The sequence below is a fragment of the Acanthopagrus latus genome, chromosome 17 (genome assembly GCF_904848185.1).
Source record: "Acanthopagrus latus isolate v.2019 chromosome 17, fAcaLat1.1, whole genome shotgun sequence".
Lineage (NCBI taxonomy): Eukaryota > Metazoa > Chordata > Actinopteri > Spariformes > Sparidae > Acanthopagrus > Acanthopagrus latus.
The window spans coordinates 3,551,660-3,572,851 of NC_051055.1; the positions used below are offsets into that span (position 1 = coordinate 3,551,660).

Below are 21,192 nucleotides of genomic sequence, written 5' to 3' on the forward strand. Positions count from 1 at the left end.
TGGTCTTCTATTGGCTGTGATTGTAAATTAACTCTGGTCTTCATTCTAACTCCTGAAAAAAAGAGGTTTCATTTTTATAATCTCCTGTCTTTGCAGTTACCAATCTAAATCAGGGGTCTCAAACGCAAATGATCTTGGGGCCACCGCTGGTATTGTCATCTCATAGGATGGCCACTACAAATAGAGGTGAGCGTAACTAAATGCATATATACACAGTTGCATACATACACACACCTTCCCAATTGTTGCCCACTATTTCACTGATCTGCAGGTGGCAGTACTAACCAAAATATGCTGCAATGTGTTAAACTAAAAAGACAGAAACATTGATACATTAATAATGCTTCATTTCAACTGGCAATTTGTAGGATAAGGCCACTGTTTTAAACATTAAAAAATAGAGTGTGAAGAAACAATAGTGTTGTTGTTCTGTAAAAAAAAAAAAAGATTATGCACTTGAGTTGCAGAGATGTCAACTGAAAAAGCGTACTAACCAGCTTGCCCCAGCCTGTCCTGTTTGCTAATGCAACTTCGTATCTCCAGAAGCGGTAGTGCAGTAGTCCCCACAGTTTCAACTGGGAGATATATGCCAGCTGTTCACACAATAAAAGTACAAGATAAGCTCCTAAAATGTCATGATCACAGTCCTTCTCAGAGCTGCTGTTAATCACCTCTGTGCTGTATCCCCAATCCTCAAACTGACCTCCATTGGTCTTGGAGGCTGGTGTCTATCAATATTTGCTGGGAGTCATTTGAGCTCTGTTGATCCCAATGTGATCCAATGTACTCCAGTCAGCTTGTCATGACTCACATCATGGCAGCTCCTCCTTCACCTTTGTTTGTCTGTTTCCCCTGTCTGTCTGATCCTCATGTCTCCCCCTCCCCTGTCTGTGTTCTCTGTGTGTGGGCGTGGCTAACTCTCTCCTGCAGGAATTGCCAGGTGAAACTCATACCACTATCAGACCCACTTCATAAAGCCGCTGGATCTCCAGCCACTCATCGCCAGATCATACTATCAGCCAGAGTGGTATTTAGTAAGAGATCCTGGTCCACTTGTTGTTTTGTATTTTGCTCCTGGGTAATTAGCTTGTGCAGCTATCCTGACCTGTGTATCTTTCTGCCACAGTTTGCCTCAGCCATTTCCACGGCTCCACGGCTAACTGAGCTAATTAGCTAATGGCATCTAACTAAAACCAAAGATAGCTAGCAGGGAGCAGCAGTCACTCAGTTACTCTTACAGGCTGCCTAGAAAACTCACGTGTTGAATGGAAATTCATTCAACACATGTTAGATCTAAAGCATTAACACAAGGAGTGTCTGTGAGAACAGTACCTTCACAGGATTTTGCTCCTTCCTGTGTTTAGCACTTAACAAGATGATTGCAATCAGTTTAAAGAAATACAAACAAGCCAGAGCATCTTTTCCCCAAACAGAATGGCAATTGGTGCAGCCACACCTCGACACAAGTCCGAAGGTGTCAGCATGTGCCAAAAACCATTCAACACCTAAATATCTCTGCTGGTAGACACTAAAGAGGAGGACCTATAAGTGGGCTGTAGCTATCTGCTTGTGAATGTAGTGATTGATCAATAAGAGGATTGACTTAGACTGAGATGTGCTTGCCCCTATGTATATATGGATATTGTAAGACCCTGCATACAGTACTTATGTTACATTCAGTCCACTTGCTGTGACACTCAGTGACTAGGACCCAGAAGCAGAACACAGACTGTGGTGATCAAAAAGTGTGATCCATGTAATCCATGAAGCCCAAATACACCAACATGAACACGCCTGACATCATAGCAGTATGGCAGCACACGTAGTGAACAGTTACCTTTTATCTTTCCTCATTTTTTACATTATGTAGTGTTTTTGTTGTGAAACATGCTGTAACAACTTTGTAGGCCATTTTCACTTCTATTCAGTTGATTTATGCTTGAAACTAGTCTTTGCGAGCAAAGGACTCCACCTGTCTTATAAGAGCCCTGGTCTTTTACGTCACCTGCTACAGCTGCTTGTGAAGTTCACAGACTTGCCTTACAAACATCTTTTTGCTTATAGTGTTTGTGTTTTCCCGAGCAGATGCACTGGGATGCTTTCAACCTGGAAATCAGGATCATCCATCGATCACATTGCCTTTTTTCCTGATTGTATTATAAATACTGTTGGCTGATTGGGATAAGGTGAGGCTGATGCATCAGCAAGTGGGGGAGTGGAGTTGACCAGGTAAGATGCACCCAGAAACATACAACTAATTACAAAGGACACAAACACAACACAATCTTGTTTTCTCCAAAGGAGGAGAGAGGATTCAAGGAAACAGATATTTAACAAAATGAGAGTTTTAAGCAATGTCAAATATAAGTTGACAAAGCTGCATCATTGTTGTGTTATAGTCTATCGCTCTTTTGAATATCTCCCAGATCAACTTTTATTTAAACTTTTAATTTAATTCACAATATAACATGATGATATCAAGGTGAAATGTCTTTAAGGAATGAACAGAGCCTCATGAGGTGCTACACGAACAGTGAAGGACAGAAAGTTCGACTGGGTATCTGATCATGTTAAATAACTTCCACCATGGTTTGTATATTCCAGCTGTGTGTCATGCCTCTTTTGTGTCGCAAGTGCCAAAAATACATTTTGATACACTGATGCATCTTTGCTCTTATCCCCTTCAACAAGCCTCCTCTCTCCTCTCTCCTCTCTCTCCTTGAGATACATTTTGGGAAATGAGACATCTTTTAATATGGTGCACCAAGATTGATGTCCAGGTCACAAGCATGGAGACAGAGGAGAGAGGAGAAGGGGGGGGACCAAATAGAGAGATGAGAAGAGCCCAGCGGAGGGGAAAACAGGAAATACAAAGAAATGGAAAAGTTTGGAGACATGGTCAAGACTGTGACATTCTCTTGGCTGCATTTGGATTGAAGAAAATCTATTACTTCAACAAACTGTCAACCACCTGTTGTCTACAAGCAAAACCCTGCAACATAACCTGAATATGGTCATTTTTAATATTTTTTCTTATTCCAGGCTAAGTATTTATATGACTAGTTTAGCTCTCAGTACTTAGCGTACATTGCATTGTTCGTCTTGCATTTTTGAGGACCAAATATATTTGGAAATTTGCCCTCTCTTGAAATGCCCAGCATTTGAGACTGTGCTAAATAAAGAAAGGTCTTTATCATCTTGAATGTCTTTGATAAGGTCTGAGCACCAAGAGTCTGAATTTTTCTCTCTCAGAAGCTCTGGCATACTGAGTCATGCTGCATTGTCTTCCTTCTCATTTTCCTATACCGATTGTCATATTAAGTGCTTTCTCAAATTGATTTTTTTCAATATTTTTAAACATCCTCCAGTTGAATCAGGTGCACCCAGAGAATTTAAGAAATTATAAGCCAGTAGTAAAAAAAATATTCTTCTTCAGGGAGAGAAAGTGAATAATTCAGAGCCCATTCTTTTGAACAAGCTGCCAACAAATTAGCAGGAGTCCAGAATCACAGAGAATTAACAGAGCCAACCTGTATCAACACACACACACACACACACACACACACACACACAACAACAAATACCGTCATCAGACATGGAACAACAAAACACAGTACACACAAGGATGCAACTAAACACATGTGTGCCAACACACTTTTATGTCACTTATCAGCATGGTTAAGTGGGGCCACGCAAGCCACAATTTACCCTCAGTTTCTTATATATTTAATTCATGCTCATATACATGTCTGCTCACTTTCAGATATATTGGTTTAATATATTAATTAGTAACTGCTTAGTCAAGTTCTCCTACCTGCCCTCCATCTAAGAAATATCAATATTACCTCCAGCACTGATGTGTTTCATCAGACACAGTGGTATAATTCAGCTTACAGTTTGAAAAACATGTTTAAGTGTCAGTATATCCTTCTTTAAAAGCAATTTAACAATTTATAGCAACTTACATGTTTTTATCACTTTTTTATTGACCATCTGTGAGCAGATTATGATGACCTTCCCTGTCTCTCTCTCTCTCTCTATGTTGTCTATTCAAGCCTGTGGACAAGCTGTTTAATGCTCCTTGACTGTGGATTTCTGTGTTAGGGACACATTTTCAGGTGCCTCCTCTTACTGCCTCTCTCCACTCTGCCAACAGATTGTTGACTAATTGTTCTGATCTCAACTTAAATAACTTAACAGCTAACATTACTATTTCAGATGCAAGCACACAGTAGTGTTACCAATATGTGTAATGCAGTCAAATGTTTGCCTGTAAACACTGAAAAACATATGTAGCATTTAGTTTGTTGCTTTTCTTTTTTAACCCAATATTGTCAGTTAGGATGGCGATTGAGCTGCCTCAGGTTACACTGATTTGAGCCACATCAGCTGATGTGCAAAGTTAGTAGCATAGAGATACAATTGTATTCATGTATTATTCTTTTGAGATTATAATAATTTGCTTCGTTGAAGAGGTTTGAGAAAGAAAGGGCGCTGAAGGTTATTGGGGAGGAAGAGCATTAGAATGAGATGGGAGCAAGAGAGGGGAAGTGAGTTTGCTGAGTTAAAATTTTCAGATGGAGACCTATTGTGAGGAAGCAGATATTTAGTGGATGAAGTAGATAAAAACTAATTAAACCAAATTGCATGCCACAAAGCATAAATGGTTCATCCTCAGCATTACAGCTGTTGTGCTATGCTAACAGATTAAGTATCACAGTGCAGTATTCTTTGAATGTGTTTTGTTTTTTGTGTTCACTTGAGTTACCTTGCCCTAAAAACATATGGATTGCTGCTGACAATAATAGTTTGAAAGATTATGTTAGATTTTAGTTTTAACAGGGTAGCCAGGGTAAAAGTTGGCCCCTATGATGCCATGCTCTCACCACAGACATTAACATTGGGGAGTGATGAACCAGTGATGCATTGGGTAGTTTTTACCACCCTCTACAGTGCCTTTGGTTAGAACATACTGTGATATAGGATGCTCTTAGTGGTGCAAAGTAAGAAAGTATTGTTTTTTAAGTATATTTTTGGCCTTATTCATAGGACAGGTTGGACTCGAACCCCGGGGCCTCTGTATATGGGATGTGCGCTCTACCAACTGAACTACTGAGAGTGGACCTTTTTGAGTCTCCTTAAGAAGACTTCTTTCTGAAGTCCACAATGATCTCTTTGGTCATCCTTGCGTTGAGGGCCAGATTGTTAATGGCTCACCATGCTGCCAGATGCTGGACCTCACCCATTTAGGCTCACTTATAGAGGTTGCTGACCCCACGGTGGTGTTGTCTCCAAACTTGATGATGGCATTGGAAACATGGACAGGTGTGCAGTTATAGGTGAAGAGGGAGCAGAGGATAAGGTTCAGACTTCAGTCCTGTGGGATATTAGTGTTTGGTACCAGGTGGTTAGGAGGTGTGGTTGCCTAAAAGACAAGGATTTGTTGGTTAGAGAGTGCAGTATCCAGATGCAGAGGGAGACATTAATGTCCATGTTACTGAATTTGTAGGGGATGACAGTGTTAAATGCTGAACTCAAGTCAGTGGCATGTTGTGTCAAATGTGTTGGTGAGTTTGTAATCTGTGATGGCCTGGATGCCTTCCTAAATGGCCTTATCAGTTGATGCTGAAGTGTGCCGCAATCCTTTGCTTAAAATTTGGTGAGTAAGAACTTTAGGTTGGAGTGGTTTAAGTCACACCCACAGTAATAAAGGCTGTCTCCGGATGTTAAGTTTGTTGTTTGTTGAAGGCAGAATGCAGTTCTTTCGCAGCAAGTTTAGCTGCCTGATGCCATCTGGCAAAGATACAAAAGTATCCACTGTACCACCAGACTAAGGAGCAGCATCTATCATCAGGCTGGGAGACTCCATCAGGCTGTGAAACTCATCCTCAAAACTCCACCATATTTTTTTTCCCTTGTGTATCATGGATGAGAGCAACTATACATCACTTTCCTCTCGCCAAAATGATGATGTTATCCTTTGGGTGAAAACGAGCACTATGAACGTGCCAGCATCGAACAGAAAACAGTTAGTTGCAAGATGTCTAATAGCCACTGCATAGCATTTTTTCACATTAAACAATAAATATTCCCAAAGGTTATGATTTTCTTAACTTTTCCAAATACAGGGGCAGTAAGAAAAGAGCTCTGTGGCTTCAGGCCATCTACAGACAGGATGGAAATGGTCACCTGGCTTTCACTGATGATATCACTGCATAAATTACTTGTGTCGATTGTGCCTTTATATTTAACTAAATCAAACAAGGATCCTTTGTACAGTTTTTACTATGAAAAAAATATTGCCCTCCCACATAACAGCTGCTTTTAGAGTAGAGTTTGGTTTAATAACCTCTCAACTTGACAAACCACAAGGGGCAATGGTGTTTTAATCTTAATAATTCACATAAATTGAGCGGCCCTACCTTCTAGTAATGAAACTGGTAAAGAACTTAAAGTTGGAAGTGGAGCTTAACCCAACCTGTTTTGACCTCCTTTCAGCATGTGGTAAACAGTTGCCTAATTAAGCACAAACGGCTAAGTAGAGACAGCAGCTCTGTTTCACCACAGCTACTGTATGTGATTAGTCTACAGGAATGACACATTGCACAGTTTATAGAACAGCAAAATAAAGTGTCCTAATGATAGTAGATTTGACAGATGACATAAAACTTTACTGGACATTAAATAAGGTAGCTGTGTGTGTCGGGTCCGTCCACTTTGATGAAGGCTGGGAGGGAAACATTCAAATCCATCTATTTCTTGAACTATGTCTATAAAGTGAATCCGATCATAGATCAGCAACAACACAAATGGTTGTTTGGCCATCAGACAGGGGCCCCTAATCATTAATTATGCTATTAAATTGGCAAAGCCACTGGAATTTGCATTTACTGCCAATCAAATTAAATGGGTCTTTTTCTTCCCAAACTAAATGGGGCATGACACAGGGGCAAAGTACCAAAGTCGGTTGCTCTCATCTATAGAAAGATAACAACTTGCATTTCATTGTTTACCTTTGAAACTTTTAAACCTTCTGAATCTGCACTTGACCATGAGGTACTATGCACACCATTTTGTTTTTGGTTCACACAAGCAAGGAGAATTGGTGTCAAGAGATAGTCAGAGATTTAAATGAAGCATTCTTTCCTCCCTCCTTTATATTTAATCTCAACTCTCGACCACCAAGATGGTAGCCTCGTTCTTAATGATCTTTGCTATTAGCAGGATATTTTGGACAAAACTTTTTTGGTGAGTTTCTGTTGGCTGTACAAAAAGGTGCAAGACTGTTCTGAGTGAGCAAATGTATTGTGCTGGCTGCTGTCTTGGTGTCCAGATAGGACAGCAGAGATGAAAATAAATGTAACAAATGAGGAAGGTAGGTAGTAAGTGACCCTCGTACCCTCTTCTTTAACTCGCTCAAAATCTTTTGCATTTTGGTTTTAAAGGAGCAATTTGTTAGTTTTTTTTTTTTTTTTTTTTTTTTTTTTTAAATAGAAGTGTATGAAGAAACACCAGACAAAAGTTAGTATGCTAACCAGCTAGGCCCAGTGCGTCATGTCTCGTAATGCCACATTGTAACATGAGAGGTGATTATCCGATAGCCCCTGTATCAGCGGGGAGATGTACAAGCAGCAATTTCCCCACTTAGTCTACAAGTAGGCAAAATAAATGTACAAAATTAATATTAATAATACATATTTTGCATATATTTTCTAACCAAAAAGAAAATTCACCTGATACCAAATCCATCTGAAAAACACCTGAACTCAAATGCATCTCTTTTATCAAAGTATAACAAGTTGAATGGCCTTGATAACTCATGGTGAAACACACCATGACACACAATCACATTCTTGGATAGTTTTTTCACAGTTACCTCTGGTTTGGTCAAAATAAATCCTCAGTTCACAGAGTAAGATATGAAAATGTTCCAGCCCTACACGGCACTTTCACCCACTGCTGATGCCCAACTCTTTCGCTCTCATTTGCCACTTTACCTCCCTGCCTGCTGTACCTACTTGTCCTGAGAGTCATAGTGCTGGTCAGAGCTGCTGTTAACCACCTGTTTACTGTATTCCATGTCTTCAGTTGGGCATCTGGTGGGCTGGTGTTCAGCCATGTTCACTCGGAGGTGTCTGAGGTTTGGCTAGCAGATATACCTTTGGTCAGGTGTTGAAGCAGCTCAAAATTTGACACTGCCATTCCAGTGCATATCACCCTGAGTACAATGTAATGGCTTTTGGCATGCATTATGTGCCGGCTACCTTTCAGCATTGTCATCTTGTCTGGTCTGCCTCTCTGTGAAGCCTATCTTAATGATCTTGAACACATGGAGAACATGTGCTCAATGTTTTGTCGTTTGAAGGAGGCAGGTTTGACAGTGAATTTGTCCAAGTGCAAGATCGGGCAGGCTACACTGACTTACTTGGGAAAAGTGGTGCGTGGGAAGTCAGGTACTGAATTTCCATGCAACCATGTGGTAAAGGCTAGTGAGTAGTGGTTTGAACTTGAACATATTGACAGGTAATGTGTGAGAACAATGTTCGGATGCCTTTAATTCACTCACTTTAGCTCTCTTTCCAGGTGCAGAAATGATAACCATTTTCTCTAAATAATTGATGGAGTAAAAGGTCAGTGGTTGTGTATATATGTGGATTTGAAGATAAAGGGATGAAAGAGCACAAACTGCTCATGGAAATACATGTATGAAAGCAGAATATATGCATAGGTCCAGAATAAATTATGGCTTGCGCAACCTATCATACATGTGGTCAGACACACTCTTGCCATGAACTAAAATACACACTCGATTCCCTTTGTTATGCACATATAGTACGTATGCATGCACAAATACACACACACACACACACACACACACACACACATACAAACAGCCATAAATAGACAGCACACATAACGTACTGACTAAACAATCAGTTGCTGGGAGTGTGTGGCAGATTGGCTGCAGTTTTCAGGGTGGTGGGTTATAAAGATGTATGTGACGCTGTCTGCACTGTGGGAGAAGGTCCTCACCATGAAGCTCACTTCAAAATGTGAATAATTAGGATGGATTTCTGCCTTGAGGGAAAAGCTGGTTGCAGCCTCCTGGAAGCACATTAGCAGGGTGTTGAGCAGCCTTCTGACAAAAACAAATGGCCTCCGTATGCCACAGGAGATACCAAGGAGCTCTTTTATTGTTTCTGTTGAGAGCCAGTAGTCCCTCTCAGTTAGACTCTGTTGCACCAAGTATCCTTTAATGTGCCCACATTCCAGCACACCCTGTACCCTGAAGACAGAACTTCAACTAGAACACACCATTAGATATTTTTCATCTGGAACGGGACAAAATTTTAAATTCAGCTGTTCATGTTGTCATTGGAATTTAGCTACACGGCCTGAACTAGTACACAACTACTGGCCAGACTGATATGAAGGTTGGTATTAAGATTCAGAGGCTGATTTTAGAGGACCTCCTCCATGCCTGTTTGTCACCCACTGACTTTGGTGATCACCTGACTTTTCCTCTAGCGACATAATAAGGTTCACCAATTTGGTTATAATTCAAATATCTCTATACACATATATTACTATTAACTTTAGATCAGCCAACCATGTTTCATTTAGGATTTTTTTTTTTTTTGTAAAAATCACCTATATTTGTCCAATATTTTGTACAAGCATTTACAGCTAATTGATGCTGAAATAAGATTGCTGTTAATATGTGACCTGCAAGGTCTGACATCTTTTCTATTTATAGAGAAAACACAACTACATCTTGCAAAACATAGTTCATCAATCAGCGTTTCACAAAACACAACATCATTTCAAAAACCACATCATTTCAGAGAACAAATCATTTAACAAAACACATCAAGGGAAAGGTGGCGCAGTACACAGGAGAATCATGAAATTACACTGAACTGTCTTGAGGGAGTTTAGTTTCCCACATTTGCTGTAAACTGAAATATGATTAGGCTTGTTCAAGATCAGCCAGCACAGCCAGCGCAAAATCAATCTGCAGCAATCTCCAGCACATTGCATGCCAGTTAATTGTTACTTAAATGGAGAGATTAGTTTGCTGATATTGAAGGTTTAGGATATTCTGTTTGGAAGACATGCTTTGTAGCCTTCGTTTATATTATACACAGCACACAAAAAAATAAATGTTGTCTACATTACATTCAGACATGAAGCCCCAACAATATAAATATCTTAGAGATCAATAATAAACTATTTTCTTTTTTCTTTTCTTTTTTTTCACCTTATGACTTTTAGTCTATTCCATTTATTATTGTAGTAGAATTATTGTAGAGGAACAAGTCCGCTCAGATGGTTTCTAAACAGCAGCAACCTGACATGAAGCTGATTTATATAAAATGTATGTAAAATGGAGGTGGATCAATGAACAGAAATCACGGCTCACCGGTGAAGATTTTCAGTGGGCTGTGGTATCACAATTAACCACTACTGAAGATGTACAAACTAATAAATGTGCCTGATGACATTTAAATGAATCAGAATCAGATTGAACAGGATGTGTGTGTTTCTGTGACTTCCTGTACAGACTGAAGGCCACTGGAAAACTGTCATACTTCAGCCCAGCTTTTTGCTCCCTGCTGCTGCCACCTGATCGTGTTCACTTTCCAGCCAGTTAATCTCGAACGAGACTATTGTGTTTTCAGAAATATCGTTGTGTTCTCACCCCCAAGGCCTCTGTAATTTTTCACTTTTTGTCTGCTTTTTTAAATGAAGAACAGTCTTGTGTGCACCCCAAAGAATCACTGGGGATGCCTCCCTGTTATCGTTTTCATCAAGAATAATCTTTTACATCCATCCTTATTTTCTGCCTCATTTGATTTAGAATCCCTGTGTTTAGCCTCCTCTTTTCAGAACCGAACACTAAATCCAAGGAAATTGTTGTGATGTGACAAGTCCATCTTACCATTACTGTAATTTATCACCCTGTATACAATTTTTCAAAACATTAAAAAGAAAACAGTCAAGCCCAGAGAATTCAGGTGAGATTCCCTTTTTACCAGGTGACTGATTGTCTTCTATATCCGTTACTAAAATCAATAATAATAAACAATAATGAAAAAGTGAGAACACTCCAATATGATCATAAAACATGTCATTAGACGGGACAGACAACACATAACATTTATAACTCCCATTAGAATATACAAAGATCAAAAAATACCATAAGACAAAAACCTAATTCATCATCCAACTTTCTTACCATTTTAATAAAAAACAGGAGCATGTGTTAATATATAGAATTAATAAAAAACACAGTCATGGCCTACCTATCACTATCTAGTCAGTCACCCTTCCCCAAAGATGAGTTGGAATGTGACTTCTAAAATCCCCTCTGGATTCTGATAGCTTGATGTGAAGCTGAGGCTGTTCCACAGTGCAGTCCTGGTATACAAAAATGTAAATTGAGGGTGGGCGAACCTTGTTCTGCGATACAGCGACTTAAGTTAACAGACTTCTAGAAAGCAATTCCTGTTGCATAAAACCTTTAATGTATAAGCCTTTCATAGCCTGTGCTTCATGCTACAGAGTTCAATCATTTTTACACAGGTGGAACACACAATAACAGAAATAAGAAATAAGAGATGCCCAAATATTGAGCCTTGGGGCCCACCATATAACACATTGCCTTATTCTGACAGCCCCCTCCATATTTGTGAATCCAGCAAAACCAAATCTGAATATTTTACATTTTCCCTTTCTTGTCTGATGTATTCAAAGTGAGGCAGCAGTGGAGGCTGCTCTGGATCCAGACTGAAGCGCAAACAAAAAGTTGTAGTGGACTAGATATTCCTCGATCTGATCAAATACAAAACTCTCCAATAACTAAGATATGATTGGTAAATTGATATTGGCCTAAAGTTTGCAAAGTCTGACCTACTGTTCTTACACACAGGACAACTTGTGCCATTGACAGCCTCCTGTTTTTTACTTTTTAACAAATAAACAGAACAAATTAAACACCCCAGTAGGTTAACAAAAGGCAAACAGTTACTCAAATCACCAAAACCATTATGAGTCAAATCATTTCTTATTTCAAGAACAAGACAATAATACAAATCAAATTTACAAAATAGGCTTAATGAGCACAAACCAAATGTGTAAATTGACCAAAAGGGAAATTACAATTAAAAACAACATTAAAGAAACAACAATAAAGGGCCAACCAGCAGCAGTTTAAAGCCCCCCTCCCAGTCAGTATTTCAGTGTAACAGTCAATATTCTTTGTCAAACAGAGAATGGGAGCATGGTTAATTCATAGTTTTCAGTCATGTGCCAGTTGCATTGACCTGGAGGGTAAACCAGAGACCCAGAAGGTGGCTCATATGGGACTTTGCATAGAGACAAAGCAAAAGCTGGAAAATTTCCCCCCACAGAGTATTTTTGATCACATACTGTGGTATTTCAGCCATTAAAAAACAGCCAGGTCCCTGCCAGAGTTTGACTTTGGTGACATTTACATGTAACTTGTGAAGAATCCCTCATCTTAGACTGCTGCCAGAATTAAAGCAGAATTAAAAGTACAGACAGTCATATGTATTTACAATCTGGATGGGTAAATTATGCCGCTGTTTGGGAGTAAGAAGTTCTTCATTGTAAAAGCCAGGGCGATTACTGCTTAACTAACACTAGATGTTGAACGTTATTGTATATACACTATATTACCAAAAGTATTCGCTCACCTGCCTTTACTCATTCTATGAACTGAAGTGCCATCCCATTCCTAACTCATAGAATTCAATATGATGTCGGTCCACCTTTTGCAGCTATTACAGCTTCAACTCTTCTGGGAAGACTGTCCACAAGGTTGAGGAGAGTGTTTATAGGAATTTTTGACCATTCTTCCAAAAGCGCATTGGTGAGGTCACACACTGATGTTGGTCGAGAAGGCCTGGCTCTCAGTCTCCGCTCTAATTCATCCCAAAGGTGTTCTATCGGGTTCAGGTCAGGACTCTGTGCAGGCCAGTCAAGTTCATCCACACCAGACTCTGTCATCCACGTCTTTATGGACCTTGCTTTGTGCACTGGTGCACAGTCATGTTGGAAGAGGAAGGGGCCCGCTCCAAACTGTTCCCACAAGGTTGGGAGCATGGAATTGTCCAAAATGTTTTGGTATCCTGAAGCATTCAATGTTCCTTTCACTGGAACTAAGGGGCCAAGCCCAGCTCCTGAAAAACAACCCCATACCATAATTCCTCCTCCACCAAATTTCACAGTTGGCACAATGCAATCTGAAATGTACCGTTCTCCTGGCAACCTCCAAACCCAGACTCGTCCATCAGATTGCCAGATGGAAAAGCGTGATTCATCACTCCAGAGAACGCGTCTCCACTGCTCTAGAGGCCAGTGACGGCGTGCTTTACACCATTGCATCCGACGCCTTGCATTGCACTTGGTGATGTGTGGCTTGGCTGCAGCTGCTCGGCCATGGAAACCCATTCCATGAAGCTCTCTGCGTACTGTACTTGGGCTAATCTGAAGGTCACATGAAGTTTGTAGCTCTCTAGCAATTGACTGTGCAGAAAGTCGGCGACCTCTTTGCACTATGCGCTTCAGCATCCGCTGACCCCTCTCCGTCACTTTACGTGGCCTACCACTTCGTGGCTGAGTTGCTGTTGTTCCCAAACGCTTCCATTTTGTTATAATAGAGCTGACAGTTGACTGTGGAATATTTAGGAGCGAGGAAATTTCACGACTGGATTTGTTGCACAAGTGGCATCCTATGACAGTTCCACGCTGGAATTCACTGAGCTCCTGAGAGCGGCCCATTCTTTCACAAATGTCTTGTTTCACAGTCTGCATGCCTGAGTGCTTGAATTTATACACCTGGGGCCAGGCCAAGTGATTAGAACACCTGATTCTGATCATTTGAATGGGTGAGCGAATACTTTTGGTAATATAGTGTATATTAGTGTATATGTAGCCTCTATATATAAGGCGCTGGTGAAGGAGGAGTCGGGCCCGGAGCTGCATTCACAAATACTACGGCATCATTTACTTATTTAAGGGGAACCAAACACACATAACGCACTCACCTACACTGATATCACATTCCCCACCAGAAAATCTTCGGTTTATAAAAATGTTATTGTTATTCCAATATTACATGATTTTGTGTTACATATTCCTGTGGAGTCCATGCCCTTTTGGACTTTTCCTGGTTTTCTGGAGCTAATGCATATTCACTGCAACAGCATCCTTGGTATACTGGGTCTTGGCTTTCTGTATTTCATATCTAACTTGATTTCTGCACTGTATATATCTGGCATAATGAACATGCAGATTAGACATGCCATATAGCAGCCTCTCTGTTGAATTTGAATCTGTTGTTCCAAAATCTCTGACGTCCATTTAACACTCCTCTGTTTTATTATGACTTCTTTCACTGATGCAACTATATCCAGCACGGCTAGAAATCTTCCCTTAAAAATTTCCATGCCTTATTCACGTCATTGCTTTCAAAAACAGCTGTTCACACCTGTTTGCAGGTGTCACGTGTACAGAGCCACGTGTACATTTCTTGTTCCCTAAGAAGGTGAAGTCTTACGTTAAAATCTCCTCCTCACATATCACAGTACCCTGAGCATCAAGATCTGTTCATAGAATTTCCACTCAGATCCAAAGGAGCATACACATTCAGAAATGTAACTAAAACACCCTGCAGAAATCCCCATGCCAGAACCAATTTCCTATCAATTTCTTTCTTCATATATGCACTCAAAGTTAAATTTACCAGAAATTGCAGTTGCTAGCCCTGACAACAGGAAGACAAATACTGATTAAATCTCCACCTCTTAAGTTTTTCATGTTCCAGTTCTGTTAGATGAGTCTCTTGGAGGAGAGCCACATTTACTCCTTCCCGCTTTCATTTTGCCATAACTCTTGATTGCATTTCAAAGACCATTTACATTATAAGTAGTTACTTTAATTGACCTGATACTTTGGACTGTGTGTCTGTGAGTATATTTTAAGCCCCTACAAGCCAATATTTAAATCATATCCCACACCCTTGGTGCTACAAGGAGCAGTAGCAAAAATGGAATCATTAGCCTGTAACACAGTACAGAAATAATGCATCCAATCACAAATAACAATATTGACTTCCAGTGTTATGGTCTCTTTTATGGGGTTATTCCTCTGTTGGAATGTGAGTATGTAAGAAAAATATTTTCCTTCTGGCAGTGAAAGAGGGTCCTCTTCAGCTGTTAAGCTGATGCATAGGTCCATAATGTCCAGTAAAGGGTGTCCTGACCCCAAATCTATCATCCATGCTCTTATTATTATCCCTATGATAAGTTCAGTGTCATATGAGGAGATAGGTAGGTATGAAGACATTATTCCTGCATTGTTTAAGAATATAAAGTAACTGCATGTGTGTCTGATATGACAAAAGGACTTATGAATTGTCCTGTCACCAGAGAGCCCAGAGCTGTTCCTTGAAGCTTACAGCTTGTATACTCGTGTGCACATTTTTTAAAACCATCACTGCTATCTCCTTTGTCTGCCATGTCCACCATCGCCACCTCTGCCAAGCTCAAAATCACCAGCCTGGCCTGGGACGTAGTTTCTACTACTACTACTACTCCTTCCTTGAGCGTAGCTTTAACTTTTGCATCGAGAATGGACACAATCGACTGCTGCGGGGCTTCAGTCTGAGGTGTCGAGACAACAGTTACTGCACTCTCCTTGATATTTAGTGTCATATAAGAACTTCCAAACCTTTCACAGGCACATTTTCTGCACAAGTAATCACTCATGCCATGCTTTCTTCCGGTCACTGTAGCTCCATTTGCATCTAAACCTTCACAAGCCCCAATAAAACATCCTTCAGTAGCTGGATCACACATCAGCTGTGTTGACTCACTCCTCTGCTTCTTCCACATTTTTGTAAAAAAATTGTATCAATATCCTCTAAAATGCTGTTTAGTTGTGAACTGCAGTTCTTTTTCAAGATTAATCCCAGGCTGGCATCACAGTTAGGCTCCAAGTCATTGTGCGGCTCCATGTCATCCTCCATGTTGCTACCAGATTGTGACAGGTGATCTTCCTCTGCTTTGTTGTGTCCTTCATGCAAGACTATTACTCCCTTGTTTTGAGAATTTCCAATCGCCAATCATGCTTGAGCACATCTCTGAGAACATTGTGTTACATCAGGCAACTTTTATTTTTTACCGGCGGGAAACTGTTGCTGTACGTTGCTATTACCTAGCCAGCTATCCACAAGTGTTTTCTTAGAAAACTTTTTAAAAACACAATCATGCCAGTTTGTTTCCAATTTAACAGCTAATTGCTGAGCCTATTAGCTGCTGCATTTATTGTTCAGTAATGCTGTATAGACGAAAGCGGTTTGCCTCAGTTTTTTCTTTGCAGCCTGGTTCATAGTACTTTGTCTTTGCCCAAGGTAATGTCATCCACAGCATATTCAGTTAGAATGTGGTTTATGTTGGATACAACAATATCAGGGATGACAAGTCAAACATGAGAAATTCACATAAATAAAACTCAAAGTGATGCATTGTATTTTACAAGCTTTGCCCTTTAGTCTGGTCTCAGGGACATGTGCATGTGCATTGTTGTTATTATTGTGTGTGTGTGTAAGGGATGCATAGGAAGAGAGGGACACACACACACACACACACACACACACACACACACACACAATGAGAGTGAATCATTCTCTCACTCTCACAATTCTCTGAAGGAGAGCTCTCTTGCGGCATTGCCAGAGTTCAGTGGACACCACTGTGTGTGTGTGTGTGTGTGTGTGTGTGTGTGTGTGTGTGTGTGTGCGTTGGGGGTGATTTGGGGCTGGCCAGGAGGACAAGAAAGAGGCGAAGAGGGAGCAGATGAGACACCTTTTTCACAAGCTGAAGTTACAGTCGGTGAGTTATGAATTACAAAGTGGCTGTCTGGTTGAACGCACATGACAGGCTGATTTAACTTCCCCATGTGGCAATATACAATTGTGCATAGAACAATATAAGCTTTTCAGCTGACTGAAAATGAAGACATGACAACAATGGAAAAGAAGGCTGAGGGGCAAAAGCGATGCTAATGGCCCCTGGAATTTACCATGACGTTTATGTTCATGACATCCCACAATATGAAACTGTAGGACAGGAAACAACAACAACGGTTTTACTATTCTTAGACCCATCAGAAGTGGGGCTAAAAAAGTGTCTATCAGGAACAACTGTGGGTTCAGTGTTTTCAGAGCTGTTCAGAGCTGGTGAAATGATGAGGGAAACATTGGATTACTTTGGCCTCATTAATCCTGTGCACCACAGCCTTTATTCCAATTTTTCATTTTCATTTCTGTGGTTCCTGTTTTACAGGCTCTTCCTGTGTCACATTTGCAGATATGACATAATTATGTACAGCATGAGAAACAGTAGACTTATGACTAAGAAAGAGTCAGATTGATGCAATCATGAAAGGCACTTAAACCAACCCCTTCACATTCAACTTGAACAAACAATATGTATGGTGCTGTGTGCTCTCATCATGCTGCATCCTGCACCATCCAGACAATGATATGATATCATGAAGAAGAATCTCTTCCTTTGCTGAACTGTTCTCATACTTCACTGTGATTAGCTTAGCTGTTTCAGAGCTGTCTATCAGACCAGTGATTTGACTTAGTGAGAGTATGTATTCTAAAGAAAGTAATCATTTTTGCATGTTGTGCTGCTGCACCAACACAGTCTCATTCCCAAGTTGTCAAATAACAACTCTTGGTCAGAACCCCTTGGTGCCAGTTTTACAAGCACAAGGTTTCCCACAGCAATTTATTAGACAGAGTGGGGTTTCAAGTAACTCCAATGGGAAGCAACTACATTGCACTTGCTGTTGTGCCCCACATAATTAAAATAGGACCCACATTGTGTGAGGTCATCTTTTTTTGTGTTTTTTCCTTGTTGGGATTATGCATGTGCTCAGTCTATTTTAAAGCAATTTTTATTCATTTATATATAGGACCAATCCTCAGTATTAAAGGACCACTGTTATCTGATACGTTCAGACCTAAATTTTCACTGATTTATCATCTTTTGTCCTTTTCCCCCTCCTTATTTCTGTATTGTTTTGTGAGCAACCCATATGAAGCCTACTTATACACACTTTGGTGATTTTCTGACCACCTTCAGGTTAAAATTGTCAGACATTGATCAAATTCTCACAGAACTGATGACATTCCCGGCAGACTCAGCTGATCAACGTGGTTATTGCCAATTGTAAATGTGAAACCTAATTATTGTATATTTCATTCATGTTAGCATGTTAATCTGGAACATATGTGTAAACTGTGATGTTGTTGTTCTCTTGTGTACCTATGACATCTACTGCATGTCTGTTTGTCCTGGCAGAGGAATCCATCCTATGTGGCTCTTCCTGATGCTTATTATTATTATTTTTTTTTACATCTTTCCCTTCCATTAAAAGTTTTTATCGCTATCTTTTATTTATTTTCAATATGGCAACTGCTTCCTCTTTCCCTGATTTTGGGCTATATAATTACATTGATTTGATTTGATTTGACTTGTCAGACTGTTTAATAAACACACATCTTCAGTCAGTCATATGGATAAGCTGTTAAATGTTGCATAGTATTTTTCATGAATGTTTCAACATCTTATACATAGTGGATGTTGTCAGCAGTTGAACAGAGCAGGCAGGTCAGAGATGGTGGAGATAATTTTGCCGATGATCTGCCTCAGCTTGAAGTTGTTGAGACAGATAAGTACAATCTCCAGATATTGATGGTCACTGTTAAAAGTACATGTCGTAATTCAAAATTCCATAAATTATGATAGAGCCCTATTAAAACAAAACAAAACTTTTTTTTTTTTTTTTTTCTCGAGGACCGTTGTCATGTTGTATCTACTATAGGTGCATCAGAGACGTTCAACTCATTGCAGTGAAGTTGTGATGTTATTGTATGCATACAGTGCTGAGTGTCTTAAAAGATAACACGAACAGTTTCGTTTCCTAATAAACCCATAGTTTCTGTGAATGCGCTTGTTATTTACACCGGAGCTGTTGAGGTGGTTGGAGTGAGCTATCTTCTAAATGGGGCGAAACCAACCCCGCCGCCAGCGAACAGCTCCATAACAGGAGAGCGGACTTCGCCACAGGAACCGGTTTTGGTCGCAGCCGGTCGACTGCAGCCTGTTACCTACCTCATTTTTAATTCGACTTCCGACTCCGCTTAGGTATGTTTCGGTGTGCGTCGGTGTAAATCAAAAGCGAACCTTGCGTGACGTGACGTTACTCTGTGGGACTGGGTGATGTAGTCATTTAAACCGTATCCCAAATCAAATAGTTCACGTCTAAACTACAATACCCATAGATCCTAGCGAGCAAGCAAATGCTGTTGACATCTGCCGGTAGGCCACTCACACGCGCCTGACAGCTCATTGTACAAGGCGCTTCAGAGGGAACCTGTTGAAAAGTAAGATGCTACAGTGATTCATACACTCCCAGTTTGTCTCTGTGCGTTGTATACTGACAGCTGCTCGCAGTGCTAAGGCTAACACTGCTGGGGAAGTGACAGCCAGGCTGACAAGCTAACATGAGCTAGCAACACCTGCGCTGTGTTACTGCCAACCTCTGATTGTGTTAGTGTTGAAGTTAGTAAAAGTGGGAGAGGAAAACTGATATTTTAGTGATAATAAACGTTGGATGACGCTCACTGGCTCTGACCCGGGCCCGCCTGCCCAGAGAGAGAATAACGCCAGGTCTTTCAAAACACTTGACTTACATCACCACAACTCCAGTGACCAAACTTCGTATCGAATCGTTATCGAAGACAATTTCGGATCTCGGGCGAATCGATTAGACCCGGTCTTGGACTCGGCGCACACTCTATTCTCAATCAGTCTTGATTACGTTTCTAACAGGTATCCTAGTTACTCTTGAACCAATATAACCGATGGGTTTGCGTTACTTTATTGCAGAAACAGCTGTTCCAGTCAAAGATTTAACTGCCACCAAGTGGTTTATTTGGGCTCATTGTTATGCCGAATACACCATAAGAAACCTACCGTGTGTTACACTTGCTAATAATTTCCATCTACAGCGGTGATTCGCATCAACAACAAAGAGCATTAAATTGATAGATTTTCTGTATGGAGTTCCACGTGTAATTAGAGACACAAGTCAGTTGATAGACATTGCCATGCAGAACCTATACTGCCTTAAAAATCAGTGTGCTATTTCTTTCTGTCTGTGTAATAGAAATAAACTGAACACCCAGTGTGTGGACTGCAACATCAGAGAACAATGTCTCCTCCACGGCTCACAGGTGCACTGCGCTCCTTCTCCAACGTCAGCAAGAAGGAGGACTTTACTGGAAAGCTCTATGATTTGAAGGTGAGGCCAGCAAGTGAATAATCGTGTAATGATTGTGTAGTAGGCAATGGAAAAAGAAGACACAGTCTCATAGCATTGCAGTGTTTCTCCTTTTAAGTGTGTAAGTATGATGCTGAATTTCAACTGTACGAGAAAATCACTGAAAGGACAAAAGGTGCATCACTGTGATGTTACACTCGCTATTATGCACCTTAATCCAAGTAGAATGGGAAGTTTAATGCTGCTATCATCCCTCTCATTGAGTTATGCAACAGTAATTAATTCAGTACTCATTAATCTTCCATTTCTCACCTTTACTTCTCATCTCAACAGTGCACACAGTGGCCAATGTTGAGAATTCGATCTGTTGTTTCATAAAATACATGATCATATCTCGCATACCCTGAACTGAAGTAAACTTTTGTTTTTGTATTGTGTAATGTTTCAGGTGAGAATGGCAGAGGAACTCAGTTAGACTCCATCAAATCATGATCAGGCCAAGATTTCTTGATTTTTGTTATCTTTTACTTTCTGGGCTTGATGTAAGTTAAGTTGTTCTGAAAGACCATACTTGAAGGTGGATTGAGAAGTGAAATAAATAATTGCGTAAAGAAAGAACGTTTCACCTCTGCACATCAGGCCAGTCATGGTGTTAAGTGGGTGTGAATGTCTTTATTGTTTGTTCCAGAAGGTTACAGAAAAGGTCAGACACACTCCCTTCGCACTGTTGAAAGGTGTGATTCTGAAGCTATCAACTAACTGACAAGCAGTTCTGATGGAGTGTCGCGGCCCAAGTGACAGTCGAGT

The 21,192-nt window shown here is 40.4% G+C and overlaps 1 protein-coding gene and 1 long non-coding RNA gene across 4 annotated transcripts in view; both read left to right on the forward strand.

Annotated features, from left to right (window-relative positions):
* The first annotated feature begins 1,014 nt into the window (after positions 1 to 1,014).
* LOC119006440 lies at positions 1,015 to 3,176 on the forward strand. Its single transcript, XR_005070792.1, has 3 exons — positions 1,015 to 1,078; positions 2,086 to 2,229; positions 2,499 to 3,176. It is a non-coding gene; the product is annotated as an uncharacterized LOC119006440 (long non-coding RNA).
* Positions 3,177 to 19,332: 16,156 nt separating this feature from the next.
* The window catches only part of ascc3 (activating signal cointegrator 1 complex subunit 3), a 142,396-nt gene continuing 140,536 nt past the window's right edge, over positions 19,333 to 21,192 (forward strand). The window contains exons 1-2 of one of the 3 annotated variants that reach the window (XM_037073937.1): positions 19,333 to 19,486; positions 20,272 to 20,406. In XM_037073937.1, the coding sequence (XP_036929832.1) occupies positions 20,317 to 20,406 (90 nt within the window). In that variant the 5' untranslated portion in view covers positions 19,333 to 19,486; positions 20,272 to 20,316. Of the gene's footprint in view, positions 19,487 to 19,753; positions 19,773 to 19,815; positions 19,935 to 20,271; positions 20,407 to 21,192 lie in introns of those variants that run through there. The other 2 variants (XM_037073939.1, XM_037073938.1) reach the window with 2 other exon arrangements.